The sequence below is a fragment of the Humulus lupulus genome, chromosome X (assembly GCF_963169125.1).
Source record: "Humulus lupulus chromosome X, drHumLupu1.1, whole genome shotgun sequence".
Lineage (NCBI taxonomy): Eukaryota > Viridiplantae > Streptophyta > Magnoliopsida > Rosales > Cannabaceae > Humulus > Humulus lupulus.
The window spans coordinates 5,147,900-5,165,753 of record NC_084802.1 but is presented as its reverse complement, the minus strand read 5'-3'; the positions used below and the strand labels follow the sequence as shown (position 1 = coordinate 5,165,753).

At 31.8% G+C, this 17,854-nt stretch overlaps 1 protein-coding gene across 2 annotated transcripts; it reads left to right on the top strand.

Annotated features, from left to right (window-relative positions):
• The first annotated feature begins 478 nt into the window (after nucleotides 1-478).
• LOC133803750 (glutamate receptor 2.7-like) lies at nucleotides 479-7,374 on the top strand. 2 transcript variants are annotated; one of them, XM_062241862.1, is made up of 5 exons: nucleotides 479-792; nucleotides 3,249-4,591; nucleotides 5,681-5,993; nucleotides 6,099-6,505; nucleotides 6,599-7,374. In XM_062241862.1, the coding sequence occupies exons 1-5, from the start codon at nucleotides 501-503 to the stop codon at nucleotides 7,181-7,183; spliced, it is 2,940 nt and encodes a 979-aa protein (XP_062097846.1). In that variant the 5' UTR covers nucleotides 479-500; the 3' UTR covers nucleotides 7,184-7,374. The 2 variants fall into 2 exon arrangements, with proteins under 2 accessions (XP_062097846.1, XP_062097845.1); XM_062241861.1 differs by having other exon boundaries at nucleotides 6,099-7,374.
• Nucleotides 7,375-17,854: the final 10,480 nt, after the last annotated feature.

Sequence of the window (17,854 nt, the reverse complement as noted above, 5' to 3'; positions counted from 1 at the left end):
ATTTATACATTTTAATAATCATGTTATTTATTATTCAATTAATTTTTTTTAATATTACATCGTTTCTAAAAAATATAAAATAAAACGTGCATTGCACGTATTTTATACTAGTATATATATATATGGTCCAGGTCCTTACTGGCTCTTTAGTCGGTTAAGAAAATGGGATATATATCCCAATCGAAACATATATAAACAAATTGTAACTTTCATTTGGTCAAGGTAAACGATCAAAACTCATAAATACATATACAAATAATTATAATATAATATAATATATATATATATATATATATAACAAGTCTGGGTCGCGTATTAGAGGACAATAATAGTGAGCCTATAGAATTTTCAGAAATAATTAATATTATTACTATAAATATAAGCAATATATATGTATGAATAAGTTTAGAGTTGTCTGATTCTCATTTCCGAATCAAACCAAATCCTACTTTTTTTTTTCAAGTACTCAAAAACTCAAAACAGTATTCCAAACAAAGAAGATGATGAGGAAGAACGACATCCCAGCGATTGTCGTTTTTTCTGTGTCCTTGTTGTTCTTGCTTTGTAATTTCCCGAGTATGTCGTTGGCCCAAAAAAGTAGTAATGGTGGGAAAATAATAGGAGTGAAAGTTGGGGTGATTCTGAACTTGGAGACTGATTTTGGTAAGATGGGGCTGAGCTGCATCAACATGGCTCTTTCTGATTTCTACACTTCCAATCCTGCCTTCACAACCAGGCTTCGTCTCCACACTAGGAACTCCAAATCCGACGTCGTTGAAGCCGCTGCTTCAGGTCACTCACTTCTCTCATCAATACCCTTTTTGTCTTTTCACATAATATATAATAATGTTATGTATAAACTATATATGTAACAGTCATAAACACACACACCTAGCTAATACCATCAAATCTTTCGACTGAGTTAAAGCATTTGATTCTGTTCTGTCTTATTGAATTGCCTGCGTGTCTTGTTCTATCTGATAAACTGTATAGAGCGGTTTATATATATATATATATGGTATATACTGTCATTGCATATTGACGAAAAATAATTAACCAAGCATATATATTATTGTGACAAATACCTATTTTCCAAGATATGCATGTATAAATATGGGTGTTTGTGTATATGTGAGAGTAGAGGTTCGTTCAAAGACATAACTATATAAATTCTAGAAGCATGTGGAATATGGTAAATAATTAATAATATCAAAACTGAAAAATATGTAATTATCTCTATATACATAATGAATAAAATGATTAAAATATAAACAATTATATATATACACATTATACATACATATACGCATCAACATAAATATATAATTAAAATGTTTACTTAGTTATTATTATTTTTTTACTATTGTATTTTTTCCCTTTGTTGTTTTTAATAAGATTACATAACTTGTTTTGTCAACTCTCTCAAGCTATAAATATTTATATATATATATATCATACATAAATATCCATGTATTAAAAGTCTTTTCTTGTATATATTTATAAATATATAAATCAAAATTTATTAGAAGTAATAATTAATTTATGGTCATTAGCTAGTCTCATACTTAGCCGTAAAATTGGAAGTATTGGACTAATAATATGGACTTCATACAATGATATTCCACGTTGGAATAAGAATCGATCTGTCCTACTTAACTTGGCCACGCGGTTACAACAATACCATCTTAATTTGACTTTGACTTCTCAATAATATATATATATATTAAATAAATTTAACTCATCTCTTTATATCCACACATATATATATATATATATATAATTGTATTTTTATACTCCTTTTCTGAAAATGTTGTGTGTTTTAATGATTCGCCATAAATGTATCGATTTTCTAGAATATATAATATATAGTCCTGAATTAAGTCCACCTGTACGTGTCCATTTTTTTTTTAACATGGTAAGAAGATGAAGTTTGAATCCTTCTAAAGATTATATTTATATATAGAAAAAACATGCAAATCACGTGTGTAACATTATTTATAATTTTAATAAAAACTAATTCTATTTTTTTTAAATATATATAATAGAATAGTTTTATAGTATATATAAATATGTATATTAATAATATCTCCACATATCGCATCTAAATATAACGTTGATATAAATATATATTTACATAATTACATGATATATATAAAATCTAATAATATTTAAAAATAAATTAATAATAGAAATAAAATAATAATAGAAAAAGTCATAGTGTAGACAGTAGTATATATGCATCAATTATTTTTATTTTCTAATATATCTCGTAGTGTCCTTTGTGAATTTGATGAAGAAAAATAACTTCAATCACTTGATAAACAAAATTACATGTTAGACTGTAAATTAATATGTAAAGCTTTTCAGATATTGTTTGAACAGTAACTACATAATTTAATATCTTAAAAAATATTTTTTTAAAACAAAAAATAATTCAGGCTTTTGTTTGAAATTTAAGTTTTATCAAAGAAATTTTTTGTCAAAAAAAATATTAGAAAACAGATAAGCAAAAATATTTTTCTAAAACTTATAGACTTTATTTTTAATATTTTTTCTTTTAAATAAATTATAAATAGCCTAAATTAATAAATTTCCCTCAATAATTTCTCTGAAAACATATTCTATCTTTTTCTTAACAAAAAATTGAAATTGATATTTTCTCTTTTAAATTCAAGTCCAAACAGAATGTTAGTGTGTCTATAACTTGTTCAATTAAAAAAAATTCTCATGTAAATAGGAAGAATATTTTTTAAGATTAGTTTGTTATTATAAAAATATCATGTCATAAGTGAATAAATTTATTTGAGAGAAAAATGGTATATTATAGCACAATAATATAAAATTCGAATGATGAAAAATGAATATTTAAAATAATAAGAAAAAAAGTTATAATAATTTTGCTTAGGACAAGAATAAGATTTGAAATATATTATTAGGAAATATATTTCTTATAAAGATCAAGTAGGTGAATGTATGCTTTCTTATATAAATCACTTTTACAAAAAAAAAAAATATTATCCAAATATTTTACAAAGCAACCATTGTAATTTATTAAATTCTTAATCTTTTTTTTCCTAGAATCAGCTTTGGATCTTATAAGATTAATTCTTGTTATCATATCATATTTCTATTGAAACTTTTTTGTTTTTGATTTCATTAAAATTGTAACAATGTAATGAAATGTAATACGTGAAATTTTAAATTCTTAATCTTAATTTTTTTTCTCCATTTTTTTTTTATTGAAACAGCTTTGGATCTAATAAAAAATGTTAAAGTCGAAGCCATTCTAGGCCCAGAAACATCAATGCAGACCCACTTCGTAATCGAACTCGGTGACAAAGCCCAAGTGCCCATCATTACATTCTCCGCGAAAAGCCCATCTCTCACTTCTCTCCGAAGCCCATACTTCTTCCGAGTAGCCGCAAACGATTCGTCTCAGGTGGAAGCCATTGCTGCCGTCGTCAAAGCTTTCGGATGGAGAGAAGTAGTGCCCATCTACGTCGACAACGAGTACGGCGAGGGAATCATTCCTTACTTGACCGACGCTTTACAAGACGTCGATGCCCAAGTACCGTACCGGAGTGTGATCCCTCCGACCGCCACAGACGACCACATTTCAGCCGAGCTCTACAAGCTCATGACTATGCAGACAAGGGTCTTCGTCCTTCATATGTTGCCGGATCTCGCGTACCGAATCTTTGCCATGGCTGAGAAGATTGGTATGATGGGTAATGGTTACGTATGGATAATGACTGATGGGGTTGCTGATTTTCTGGGCTCAGCTAATTCAACTGTTCTCCATTCGATGCAAGGAGTTTTGGGGTTGAAAACCCATGTCCCTAAAACGAACAAGCTTCAGAATTTTACGGCTCGGTGGAGAACCAAATTTCAACGTGAAAATCCCACCATTGTTAACCCTCCTATGGTGACTTTCGGGCTTTGGGCTTACGACGCCGTTTTTGGATTGGCCAAGGCTGTTGAGGAGATTGGGAAGGCATCGAACTTCAGCTTCAAAATGGTGAATGTTTCGAGTGATAATAATAACTCTACTGATTTGGGATCGTTTGGGGTGTCTCGTACTGGTCCGGAGCTTGTTCAAGCGTTATCGAAAATGAGGTTTAAAGGGCTTTCGGGTGAGTTTAAACTCGTCAATGGGCAGCTACAAACTTCTACTTTTGAGATCATCAACGTGAATGGAAGTGGGGAAAGAAAGGTTGGGTTTTGGACGCTTGAGAATGGACTCGAGAGAACGTTGGGTTCGGGAGATAAGACCAAATACTCTGCTTTGAATACCAGTTTGGCGCCTATAATATGGCCTGGTGACTCTACCTCAGCTCCTAAGGGGTGGCAGATCCCGGCAAATGGGAAGACGTTGCGAATTGGGGTCCCGATGAAAGATGGGTTTAAGGAGTTTGTGAATGTGTCTTTTCCTTTCTCAAACGACACCGTTTCAGGATACAGTATCGATGTTTTTGAGGCTGTTTTGGAAGCACTGCCTTATTCTGTTTCTTTCGAGTATGTTCCCTTTGCCTATGCCAATGGCAGTAGTGCTGGCACTTACAATGACCTTGTCTACCAAGTGTTTGATGGGGTAAAAGCTTTAAACTTTTTATGTTTCTTACTTTTGTTGCCTTTTTATCTTAAAGAATTCATCCTCTATTCTACTTTTTAAAATACTTAATCAAAATATACTTTTTTTTATTTTACTTCTAAATTTTACATTATACCATATATCAGCTTCTTTATATATTTCTTTACATCATTTAAATATTATATTTTTAAACATATTTTATTATTTAAAATAAAATAATATAATTAAAAAAGAAAAAAATAATAAATATATAATAAATAGAGAGAGAAAAGTTGTAAAAAAATATTAAAATATTATATAAAAGATATGTAAATGTTATGTAAATGTAGATATGGATTAATTGGAGTTTGTGCATACCTATTATAAATATATGTATAAAGGAGCTGATGAAAGATGTTTTTATGAGTTTTAGCTAAATATTATAAAGAAAATGTATTATAAAATATATCACAAAAACATACATTTTTATAATTTACCTCAAAACTTTTACATTATACCATACATCTACTTCTTTATATTATTTATATATTATATTTTTAAAAATATTTTATTTATTTTAAGAAATAAAATAATTAAACATAATAATATGACACTCATATATATACAAAAGTTTATAAAATAATAATAAAATATTTATAGCTTTATGAATAGTATTTCACTACATATAAAGAAATACTATTCATTTAGGTAAAAAAATATAACTTTACATCATCTAATAGAAGGCTATTTAACTATTTTTTCTCTATATTATAAAGAATAACACATTTTAGTTCATCCAATGTAAGTGCTCTTAGTACATTACTGTTAAATATAACAAGTATGGATTTTTTTTTGTTGGAAGTTGATTCAATTAACAGTTTTCTTTCTTGGATAAAGTTGGTTGAAGTTAGTTAAAGACGGGTTGTTTTTTATCTTAATGTTATATAAGGAGAATAAATGTTCTGAGTCTCGTGTTGGTTGTTGAAACTTGAAATCATTCTTAGTGAGAAATAGAGTTTTCTTCTTTGAGAATTGTCCTTAAAGATAGCTTCTTCTTTGTTGCCTTTTGGAGTGTTTTTACTCAGCATTTTAATGGCTCATATTTGGCAGAAACTGGATGCTGCAGTTGGGGACATAACCATTAGAGCAAATAGGTCCTTGTACGTGGACTTTACATTGCCATATACTGAGTCTGGTGTGTACATGATAGTACCAATCAAGGATGATAGAAGTGGCAATGCTTGGGCATTCTTGAAGCCTTTGACTTGGGATCTTTGGGTAACAAGTGGTTGTTTTTTCATTTTTGTTGGGTTTGTAGTATGGGTTCTTGAACACCGAATAAATGAGGACTTTCGTGGCCCTCCATATCATCAAATTGGAACAAGCTTTTGGTACTCTTTTTCAACCATGGTTTTTGCACATAGTAAGTCCCTTTTGATTATTTGAACAAGTTGAACACAACCTTTTTTTACGAAGGATTTGACGTGTTCTTTTTGTTGTGCTTTGTTTTTTTTTAATATATTTACAGAGGAAAGAGTTGTGAGTAACTTGGCAAGGTTTGTAGTGATTATATGGTGCTTTGTAGTACTCATACTCACCCAAAGTTACACAGCTAGTTTGGCCTCGCTTTTAACAGTCCAACAACTCCAACCAACCATTACTGATGTGAACCAGCTCCTCAAGAACAAGGAGAAAGTTGGCTTTCATCGGGGTTCTTTTATAGAAGGAATATTGAAACAAATGGGGTTTGAAGATCACCAATTTGTGATCTATGACACTCCAGAAGACTTATACCAACTCTTTGCAAATGGGAGTAAAAACAATGGGATTGCTGCTGCTTTTGATGAAACACCTTACATGAAACTTTTTATGACAAAATATTGCTCCAAGTTTACCATGGTTGAACCAACATTCAAAGCTGACGGCTTTGCTTTTGTAAGACCTCTATTTCTTTGTTACCAACCCCTGTATTCATTTGTCTCGTATATAAACTCATATATGATATTATTCTCAACATGTATATCCCAGGCTTTTCCGAAAGGCTCGCACCTTGTTCAAGATATTTCGAGGGCAATATTGGAAGTGACTGAAGGAAAGAAAATGAAGGTTATAGAAAAATTGTGGTTCAAGAATGACACCAACTGTGTAGACCCCAACAACAAGTTCTCATCCAACAGTCTTGGGCTGGAAAGCTTTTGGGGACTCTTCCTCATCGCAGGTGTGGCTTCATCGTTGGCGCTTGTCATATATGCTGCCATGTTCCTCTATGAGCAAAGGAATCTCTTGATGAACTCCGACGCAGAACCATCAGTTTGGAGGAGAATTGCGGCCATTTTTAGAACATTTGACGAAAAGGACCTCAGTTCGCACACTTTTAGAAAGAATGAAGTTGGAGAAAGAAGCGTCATTGACTTGTCATCGCCGAACACCAACTGCCTGCCAAGTCCTTCAGGGTTCTCAGTCCATACAAATTCAAGCTTTGTGTTTAGGGAGCCAGGATCGTCTTCTCCAGACCCAAATGGTACACAAACAACTTATCAAGAGACTGTTGTAGTCTCAGCTGTAGAGGTTACTTACCCAAATCAAGACTCGAGGGAGAATCACTACTCTTAGATTATGTATATTATGCTAGTAATGATGGAACTCTACCTCAATTTACAATGGTAGGATTTTTTATTCGTATATAATCATGTTACATGTAGATATAACTCTGATATACATGCAAATTCTCACACTCCCATGACATTACAAGAGATTAATTGTTGTTCTTTAAGATTTGGGTTTGGTGCAATTAGAAATTTGACATGTCTCGTAATAATTTTTAAATAATCTGTAAAAAAGATAACTGAAAAAAATGTATTAATTTTTGATACTGTATAGTAATTTAGTGTCGCACCATTAGAGATATTTAAAGAAGAAATATTAAACCGAATTATTCAGAAATCAATATTTTTACATAATATATAACAATATAAAACAAGCAGATTTTGATGAACATATTAATTGTAATTGTGGCTTGTTCTTCCTTTTTCTAGTGCCTTAATTTTTGCTCGGATAAACTAATGGTAAGAATAATAAAATTATAAAAAAGAAAACCAACAATTTAAGAGACAAGTAGAGAAAACAATTACATGAAATTAAATATGTCAAACATTCTAACACAAAGTTTCATAAAATTCAATTTTTTGGAAACCAACTACCAAAGAAAGAAAAGAAAATGTGACATTAAGTGGTGCGAGCACTTGTATCTGGATCCTAACTAACTTGAGCACAATTATTATTTTTTGTTCTGCCTAAACACTGGATATGGTAGGTACAATCCAAAGCTTCGAATTGATGCCCATCTACATAGCCAATGAATACGGAGAGGGGATCATTCCTTATTTGATTGATGCCTTACGAGAAGTAGATGTTGGAGTGTCATTCCACCCTCGGCCACCAACGATCAAATCAAGACCGATCTTTACAAGCTAGGCACAATGCAAACTTGGGTTTTGGTTGTTCAACATGGCTAAAGAGATTGGAATGTTGGAACAAGGTTATGTTATCTTCAGTTCTACCCGAACGACTACTGCAGGTGACAGGTGTTTGTCGACCTTGTCTTCTGCCATGCTCTTCCTCTACTACTTGTACATGCATAACATTTGAACTTTGCGTTGACAAATCTGCCTTATTATCTGGCCCATCAACATATACTGCATCGGCAACATGATCGTCATTGACATAAGGATCGTAGTCATAGGATCGTACTTCGCTGTCTTATAAACATAGGCGGATCTCTAATAAGGATTTCATCACGGACTATAATCTGAGAATTTGTCTCTGGAATAATTGTCCCAACCTCACTTCGAGTTCCCCTTATACCAGGACATGGGAGAGAAATATTCTTCTCAAATCGAACTTATTTATTAATACCGGGAGAGGCCAATACATTTACTAAACAGTTCTTCTTAACCAAGGTTACATACAAAAGAATCATTTTATCTGCAGATTTCGATGCTATCTCGATGAATGCACGAACATGCCTACTATTTTTCATAACGGTGGGTTTGAAGGGTTGTGAGAGGCATGTGTATGGGACCTCAAGTTTCAAGTCGTACACACATTTATCCACTTCAAGCTCTTCGTAAAAAATGTCAAGCAATTGCTCATATGTCACACCCTTCTCAACATATTAAACTTATATATTTGTTAATTTTAACATCATAAGTTGGTTCTAGAATAGACATATCATGCTGCATCATAGGTCAATTGCTAATGCACTGACTTACCATGTTAAAATTATATATTTTTAGTTTTAATAGCATAAGTCGGTTTTAGAAATGACTTATGATGCTACATCATATGCCGGTTGGTATTGGAGACATACCATGTTAAAATTAGGGTGGAAAAAAAAAAGCACAAATAAAATTAAGTATCCCGCGCTCTGCTTCTTCACTGTACACCCTCGTGAAAAAATTTTCTTCTCGTCTTCTTCATTCCGCCAGCAACCCAAACTGCAGCGACTCTCCCTCCTCAACTCCGGTCACTCAGCTTCACCATGTCATCATCTCAGCTCCCTTCGACATCAACTCTCACCGTAACCTCTCTAGAATCGCCTCCTTCTTCTTCAAATTTCGGCATCCACGGCAATCACACGGGTTTGGGCATAACAAAAGGCCAATCGCAAAGGTGCGCTTGGGTTTAGATATTGGAAAATCTGTTGGTTCGGTTCATAGATTTGGGTTAAGAGATTGAGTTCAGAGACTGGTAACATTCTCTCTCAGAATAGGTACGTGAGTTCTAAATTCATTTTTAATTTATTTATGTTTATATGATCTATATTTTATTTACAATATTATGGCTCTTTTTAACTTTTAGATACTGAAATGGATAGTTTAAATAACTTCTCTTGGTTGCTTTTATCATTCTCCAGAGTGTTGGAAGCGTGAAACAAGTTTTAATATTGAGATTTATGTTAATGATTAATCCATTTTATTTCTTTTTTTTAATGTATTCTTTTATTAGTTCGCTTTGGATGTCAGAATTATCTTATATATACAGAAATGATTAATTCATTTTAATTATATTAATGTAGGTGGTTAAGAAAGAAGAGGTTGCTACTTTGATCAAAGAATTTCTGCAGAATTTTACTTGTATAATTAGAACTTTAGAAGGGGATTTTGTTTACAAACTATCAACATATATGGATAAATATTAATTATTAGTTAGTTATTTAACAAATTATGTTTGTCTTTAATTGATAACTCTACAAAATAGAGTTATTTTACCACTTTTTATGTGCTAATTATTGCTTAATTCTTAAGTTTTTAATTGATTTATTAAGTTTTTAAATAATTTTGCATTTATTAGTCTTATTGTAATTTTCTAGATTTTTATATGTTTTTATAGATATTTTATTGTTTTATGTTGTAATTTAATTAGTTGAAATTAGTGTTGTTAGTTGAATGCTAAAAATATGATTCTATTGAAACTAAATGTTATGTAAATTAATATTTTCATGGAAGTTATATGATATATTTTATTAGTGAAAATATTTAATTTTAATTTAGTTTATGATTTATTTTGTAGGGAGTATATTGTTTGATTGGTGTTAGAAAAGATTTAAAGCTGAAAAAAGAAAGGTAAAATGTGGCATTTTTAAGAAAGAAACAAAGAAAAGTAGCATTTTCTCAAAGGCCCAACAGCAAGATAGCCATTCGGCCCAACAACAAGATAGCCATTCGGCCCAGCCACCAGAGCCCACGCCCATGCCAGGCCCACGAAGACATCACCCAGCTGCCTCCCAGCACACCCACATGCCTGGCTATCTCCAGCTGCTGCCACATGTCCCAGCTCTCCTCAACACTCAGCATCACCCCAACGCCCAGCAGCAACAAGTTCATCAATCAGCCGTGCCTCCCAACTCCACAAGCCCAGAAGCTTCAGGCCCAAGCCCAGCCGAAACCCAGCTGCCACTCCAAGCACCAACGCCTGCCTTCCCTTGCACCAACTCTCCTAGCCACGCCTGCTGCCTCATCTCCTTTGGGCCTGCGCCAGCCCAGCCCCCTTGCACCCCACGCCAGACCCATCTGCCAGCCACCAAAAAGCCAAAAATCACATTTTTTCTTCCCAATGTTTTTTTTTTCTTTTCACTCAAATATCAATTCACTCTTCCCTATTTTTTCTTACCTAAATAAACATTCCTAATTCATTTTTTTACCCTAGTTTTTCACTAATCTTCCATCCAACCAAACATTTCATCTTTCAAATACCCTTACACTTACTCTTTTTATCCTACCACTTCCCAACACAATTAAATTAATCAATTTATTTATTTTAATTTGATTAATTTAATCTCCATATTTTGCCTATAAATAGAGTCTTGTAAGACCATTTGGGAAGCTTTTCTTCATCTTTTCAACCTCTTCTACACTTCATATTTTTCTCTCTTCCTTTCACTATTTTCCCTCTACCATTTTCATCTTTTGAAGAGCATGTCAAGTATGTTATTTTGTAATTTTTATTTCAATCTAGTTATGAGCTTCTAATCTTTTTCAAGATTATTAAGATGATGATGAAGAAAAATGTAACTAGATAGTATTTTTTGTTGTATGTTGAGTTCTCATTTGTGCAACATTGTTTATGGATTTTTCTATCAAAGATATGCATTTTTCATCTATTATTGATTGTTAAAGCATATTACACTTAGTTCTTCATTATGCAAAAATATGATATTCTTTGATTAAATGTTTTTCATTAAATTGTTCACATCTAATTCTTAGAGCATAAGTATCATATTTTTCCTAAACATAATCTCTTTGATTTTTTGTAGTTTCATTAGGTGTGTAGCACAACTAATGCTTAGAAATTATATCTTATATAAGTGGAGAAAAATCCTATCTTTTTTAAAGTAACTTGTGCTTGAATAGAAAATGTATTTTGAAAAAAATATAATGTAATTTATTTCAACTATATATAAACTTGGGAGTCAATATACTTACAAATATTATTGAACTTGCATTTTGTGGATTCTAATATCTTAATAATTTTATTTTACATATCTCATTTGAAAACTATTTTTCTATTTAATCTTAAATCTTTTTATTACTTGTCTTTTATTTTTCTAAAACAAAATCTCATCAAATATTTGGAACTAGGTTAGAATCTTCTTGCTTTGTTTGAAATAGTTTCTTTTGATGTTAGTCAACTCTCATGGGTTCGACCTCGTACTTACATGAACATTATATTCCGAAACGATTCGTGCACTTGCGAGTATAAATATTAAAACACCATCTTTTGGGCTCAACATTAATCTCAAATAATCTTTTCAAAGTCACATATTCATATGCTTAGATTCGGGCACAATAAGGGTGGACTTTTGACTTTGAGAAGTATATATTTATATACATATTTATATGCTTTCATCATATGTATAACATGTTGAATTTGGACTGTTTTACCACTTGATTACTATTTAGAGTGAACTTTACTCTTCATAAACTTGCTGATAATGACTGTCATCAGAAATATAATTATGGGAAAGAAAATGTTCTATCAAACCTATATTATATTATATTATATTAATACTATTAATGCATGTGGTCTATTAAATTAAAAATGATGCAGTATATATTAAAAAGGATCACAATGGTCTTTGCTTTTATGTGCTCAGGGGTCATTAATTGGACACCAGTTGAAAATATTTGTATATGTTTAACAGATGGAGAGTTAGCTGCAATATATGCATTTAGAAAGATTCTTTTATATGTAGTCTTTGTATTTTGATTGTGACAACCATATGTAATTTTGTATTCTATCTTATCTTGCTTTCTCCTCCAGCTTAAAATTTGAATTGGTACTTATTTTAATTTTCTTCTTGTAAACCAGTGTCATACAGCAGCAAGACCTGTGATATTGGAGCCTGTTATGCTGGCAAATTTGTAAGTACCCACAGAATTAGACAATAGTACTAGATTTTGCTACAAACTTAAATCATTAAAGCTAGCTATATAAATCTTGATCACAAAGAAAAACAAAATGGCAATCACAAAACCATGAGACCTGTAGATTTTTTTTTTCTCAGAAAAAAAAAAATGTGATCACTTTAGCAATTTCAATTATAAAGATCTTGAGTACTGTGACAACTTGAGTTAATTCGATCTATGAAGGAAGGAAATAATCAAGGAAATAGCAAAATGTAATGTTAGATAGATGTATAGAGACAAGTGTAATGCTATAATAGAGGTTGGAAACAATTATAACAGAGGTTCCTGTATAATATTGTAAAAGCACAATATAAAACCTCAATTCTAAATTCTTGTAGTGTTTAATCATTTTTTACCTTGAAATATGAATTTGGAACTTGACAAACATGAGCCAACCCTTTCCGTTATAGTTCATCTTCTTTCATTTATATGAAATCTGTACATCCAAATGGTAGAACTAGTTAGGTTTGTCTCATTCAAACCAACTTAAAAAAAAATATATAATATTTTACCTTCCAACATCAATATTTGGAACATGACGAATCTTGGGCCAATACTTGCCCGTCTCCCTCTGGCAAAATTTTTGTAGAATCCAACAACAATAAATTATCAACTTCTTTAGCGGAGTTGACTCAAGGAAGTCAGGCAACGTTTCCAAATTTGTGCATGAAGAGACTTCCAAGGTTTCAAGAGAAGGCATTATTTTCAAAGGGCCATTCATCTTCCAAGGTTTCAAGAGAAGGCAAATTTGTGCGTACCCACAGAATTAGACAATAGTACCAGATTTTGAGGATAGCCACGGGTTTTGCCAAGTATTTATGTAAATCTTGACTAATCTCTTATCTATTAATCTTGATTAAATCCTTTATTATATCATATTATATACTCATTAAGGTTGTAAGTTCTAAATGATCAATGACCTTAATTTTTATTTGTCTAGTAATCTTTAAGGTATTAATTTTATTTTGTAGGTTTTGGGTGGAAATATTAGCAAGGATCATTGCCAAGTGAATTAATTTGCTTGATTATTGTTAATTGCAAGAGGTATGGATGTTATCTTATTTTTTTTTTTATAAATATTATTATAAAAATGTTAGAGGAGTTTGAATATCTTAAATATTCATCCATAGTGAAGTAGGTTCTGTGATTAAAATTGTGTGTTGCGGTGATAATGGAAGGTTGAGAACTTGTGTGTTTTAGTGAAATAGTTTCTGGGAAATTTATTTGTGTGCTGCGGAGATATAAGGAAGAAACTTATTGTGTGTTATTTGAATTGCTTGATTCTCTATTGACAAATAATTAGGTCACTATTACAAGGGAAATGTTGCCCAAATTCATCTAGAATTATTATATATTTTCTTATATTTAAATTATGTTGTGCTTGCATTGTTCTTGTTTGATTGGTATAGGGAAGCTCTGTCAAAATTTAAGTTACAAAGATAGTGTATTAATAGGAATCTGGCAGCGCTAAAAATTTGTTATGGGAATTTTCTACGTGCAGGAGGATTTTAGTCCAATTTTAGGGAAACCTCTGTCGAATTTTTTCTAGGAAATGGACAAGAGTTGGATAACAAAGGACAAACTTTCAAAAGAGTATGAAGAGGGAGACGACAACTTTATTAAGATAGCGTTAGAAAATACAACAGATCCTTCCAGAGTTCATTGTCCCTGTAGAAAATGTTCAAATTTGAAAAAATTAGACATAATGGAGATAAAAAGTCATCTATACTTTAACGGAATGGACCAAACATATGTCAAGTGGATTTGGCATGGAGAAGAATATGACTCTAACAATAATGTTCCCAATGAAAGAAAGCAATTTGATCAAGTATTTGATGACCCTATAGAGATGGTGAGAGATGCAGATGAATGTTTTGTTGATAAGCCTGAAGAATTTTTGAAATTTTTAGAAGATGCAGAGAAACTAATATTCTCGGGGGCACCTTTGTCAAAATTGGTTGTTTTAGTAAAACTATACAACTTGAAAGTTGGTAGTGGTTGGAGTGACACAAGTTTCACAAAGTTATTAACTTTATTAAAAGAAATTTTACCAAAAGACAATGAATTGCCTTCCTCGCTTTATGAAGCAAAAAAAACATTGTGCACATTAGGAATGGAGTATAGCAAGATTCACGCTTGTCCAAATGATTGCATTCTATATTGAAATCAATATGAGAGTGCAACTGAGTGCCCCGTATGTAAAACATCTAGATGGAAAAAAAATAAGAACAACAAAGAATGTAAGAAAGGGATTCCAGCAAAAGTATTGTGGTATTTGCCGCCAATACCTAGGTTTTAAAGTATTGTGTATAGTTGAGGCTTACATAGCAGAAGAAGCGGTTGAATTTTGTACTTAGTATATTACTGATGCAGAAGCGATTGGTATTCCCAGAAAGACAATGAGTGAAGATGTTATTGGAAGAGGCATCAACAATGGAAGGCTCACCTTAATAAAAAAAGAAGACTGGGATGTTGCTCATCGAAATGTTCTAGAGAATACAATTGAAGTTCAAGCTTACATAGAGTAAGTATTAATATAATGTGAAATGATATCTAAACAATGATTTATTGTCATAATAACAATATTCTTAATTTCAGAGAACACTTAGAATATCTTCATCGTGAGAATCGAAGTAAATCAAGAAAGTGGATTCAAGATTACCACCATCGAACTTTTCATCAATGGTTTCGTGATAGGGTAACTTATTATAATTAGTTCATTATAATTATACTTAGTTTTTAAAAATAACTATTTCAAAATCTATAATTTATTTTACATTATGCATATTCAATCTGAATTGAGTATGGAGTTTCACAAAGTATCTGAAAACTTAAGATGGATTTCATTAGGTCCGACTACAATGGCAATTAAGCATGATGGATTTGTCGTAAATGGTTATAGATTTAGTACAAAAGCTCGTGATGATGTTAGAGTGACACAAAATAGCGGTGTATGTATTGTTGCAAAAACTCTTCAATTTGCTTAAGCTCGTGATAAGAAACCATTTTATGGAGATATGAAATTTTATGGAGTCATTGAAGAAATATGGGAGCTTGATTATCATGATTGTAGGATGGCAATGTTCAAATGCAATTGGGTAGAAGACAAGTATGTTATATCAGATGAGTTAGGATGTACTTTAGTGGATCTCAATAAAATAGGCCATAAGGAAGAATCATTTATATTAGCAAGTCAAGCAAAACAAGTATTCTATATTCAAGATCCATCAGATTCAAGATGGTCAATTGTACTTGCATCACAACCAAAATTCATAGGTGATGATGATGATGATGATTATGAGATTGGCAAACTTCAAACTTTTGAGAAAGAAATTGGAGATATCAATGAATTTGAGGGAATTGAATCAAAAGTTGGACCATATGTTCGAAGAGATTGTGATGGAATTTGGATTGTAAGTTTGTATTTAAAATATATTTCTTTTATCATTAGCACACTTGGTGCGTAATTGAGACTAAAAGCCTTAATAACAAGAGATCCTAGGTTCGAACCTTCGAACCTGAGTCTCACCCTAATTCCCAACCCCCATAACCACTAGACCAAACCCGAGTCTCACCCTAGTGGCTTTGTTTTTAAAATATTCTTATCATTTGTTTATTTTATGTACTAATCTTTATACTTGTTTTTTCTTAATAGGATCATGGACCATCATGAAGAGCATCCCAAAGAGGAATTTGAAGACAATGCAGACGAAGGTATCAATTTAGAAGAGGCTGGTAATGAAGATCTTACAACAAAGAAAACAAAAGTAGGCATACTAAAGGGATAGTGCGATTGGCAAAAATAATTGCTGACAAGATCAAAGGGATTAAGATAAATTTAAGGTTTAACAAGAGAGGGCAATCAATTGGAACTCCGGAGAAAGCGTTACAATGCTATTTGGGGATGCAAGCAAAGTCAATGGTGTCAATTACATATGATAATTGGCATGATGTTCCTGCTGCAACTTTAGAGAATGCTTGGAAATATGTAAATGTAAGGTTCATAGACTGAAGGCAATCTTTTAAACTTGTATATTATTATTTACACTGACTTGTATTGTTAAACTTTGTAGCTAGCTTTTCATCTTAACGAGGGAATGAGAAAGGAAGTGATGAGTTCAGTAGGCATCAAGTGGAGGACATTCAAAACATTTTTGACCAGAAGATTTGTAGCTCCTTACCTTAACAACCAAGATTTATTGGAAGCAAATCCCACTGCATTAGATGTGCCTCCAAAAAGATATAACATTCTTGAGGAGGAATGGAAAAAATTCGTCACCAAAAGAAAAAGTAAAGAATTTCAAGTAAGTACAATACTAAGTTTAAATTTTTTTTACTCATATATTAATTTATTGAAAAGTTAAATTATTCCAATTGAATTAGGAATTTAGTAAAAAAACAAAAAGAGAGGTGTGCTGCTTTGGAGTCTCCTCATCGTTCATCACGACACAGTTATAAAGAAATAGAAATTGACCTTGTAAGTGAGCTTTTACTATTGATTTTAATTTTTGTAATGGTTTAATATATAACTAATTGAGTTTTATTTTGTTATAGCAAACTAAACTAGGCACAGATGAGCTAATAGATCGATCTATACATTGGAAGGAGGCAAGGAAAGATGCATCAGGAAATTATGTAAATGAACGTGACAAGCTTATAGGAGATGCCACTGTATGTTGTAAACTATATGAACTTAGATATTTTTTTTATCCTTCATTATATTGTATTACTAAATTTATGAAATGAAATTAAATATTGCAGGATGACCTTCTAGATAAGAGAAATGAGGGAACACTTGTAGAAGTTGGGACAAACGATATATTGACACAAGTGTTGAGAACAAAGGAGCATCCTGGTAGAGTAAGAGGCCAAAGTCGTGGCGTTACACAAAGAGACTACTTTTTGAAGCCAGCAAGAGGTTTTAGTGGACTTCAACAATTTCAATTTTAACAACACCAATCGCAAAAATACTTAGATGACTTTAAAAAGTTAGAGCAATCATTTGAGCAAAGACTACGTAGTCAAGCTGAACAATTTGAAGTAGAACGAAAACGAGAAAGAGAAGAACGAGAGTTATTTTTGACAAAGTTTACAAAATTAGCAAACCAAATTTTATCATTAAAAGGAAGTGAAGTCAGTTTGCCTATGATAGTTTCACGAACAAGTGAGACCCCTACGCCAATGGAGGTGGTAAATGAGTCTTTAGTTTCTTCAAAGGTGTTTTATTCTTCACCTATTCATATTATTATTGTAGAAAATATCTATTATAACATAGATATTATTTTGTCCTCGTCTTGAGCTTGTAGGATAATCAGAA